Below are 674 nucleotides of genomic sequence, written 5' to 3' on the forward strand. Positions count from 1 at the left end.
CGGCACAGTCAATGTGGCTTAAATTAGCGGTGGCCCCCACTGCCTGCTGCTTCCCCCTGCGCTGACAGAGCCGAGCGGGACATGGGGCTGGGGAGGGTGGGGGATTTTGGGGGAGCATCACCTCAGCATCCCCACAGCCCAGGGGTGCTGAGCGGGCTGCGGTGTTGCGCTGTGATGTAATAGCCTGTTTCTGTCATTCTGGTTCTTTCCCCAGGTGTGCCAATAACCTTTCCCTTTCCCTCCCTTGCACAAAACCACGTGGTTGCCGTGTCTTTTAACCCCAGGGAGAGGGGGAGGGAAGGGGTAGGGATCCCACCAACCAGGTAAGGTGGGGGGAAGTCTCAGGGGACAAATGGCACCTGGATGGCCAATGTCCCCAGGACTGAGAGGCATCTTTTGAACTTCACCAATCACACGATGCCCTTTCTAGAATGCCAAGATTGACGGACAGCACTCAGCAAGGGGGCAAGGGAGGGGAAGGGAGAGGGTATTGGCGCACCTGGGGAAAGAACCAGGATGACTGAAGCAGGCTATTACATCGCACCGCAACGCTGCGGTGCACAGGGGCAGCACGGGGGGAGCAGGCTTGGGGCACGGCTGCCCTGGGGTCACTGTGTGGGTGCCCACAGGTGGCCCCGCACCCTGGCGGGGATCACGGCCTTCCAGCCCTGCCT

General features: G+C 61.0%; 1 protein-coding gene across 1 annotated transcript in view; it reads left to right on the forward strand.

Moving 5' to 3' along the window:
- Window positions 1–674, forward strand: part of ADGRA2 (adhesion G protein-coupled receptor A2) — a gene marked incomplete at its 5' end in the record, with an annotated part of 8,347 nt that overhangs the window by 2,816 nt on the left and 4,857 nt on the right. Inside the window, 1 exon segment of the mRNA XM_031064491.1 lies at window positions 630–670. Within this exon segment, the coding sequence (XP_030920351.1) occupies window positions 630–670 (41 nt within the window).

Source organism: Geospiza fortis, unplaced genomic scaffold (genome assembly GCF_000277835.1).
Source record: "Geospiza fortis unplaced genomic scaffold, GeoFor_1.0 scaffold371, whole genome shotgun sequence".
NCBI classification, from domain to species: Eukaryota; Metazoa; Chordata; class Aves; order Passeriformes; family Thraupidae; genus Geospiza; species Geospiza fortis.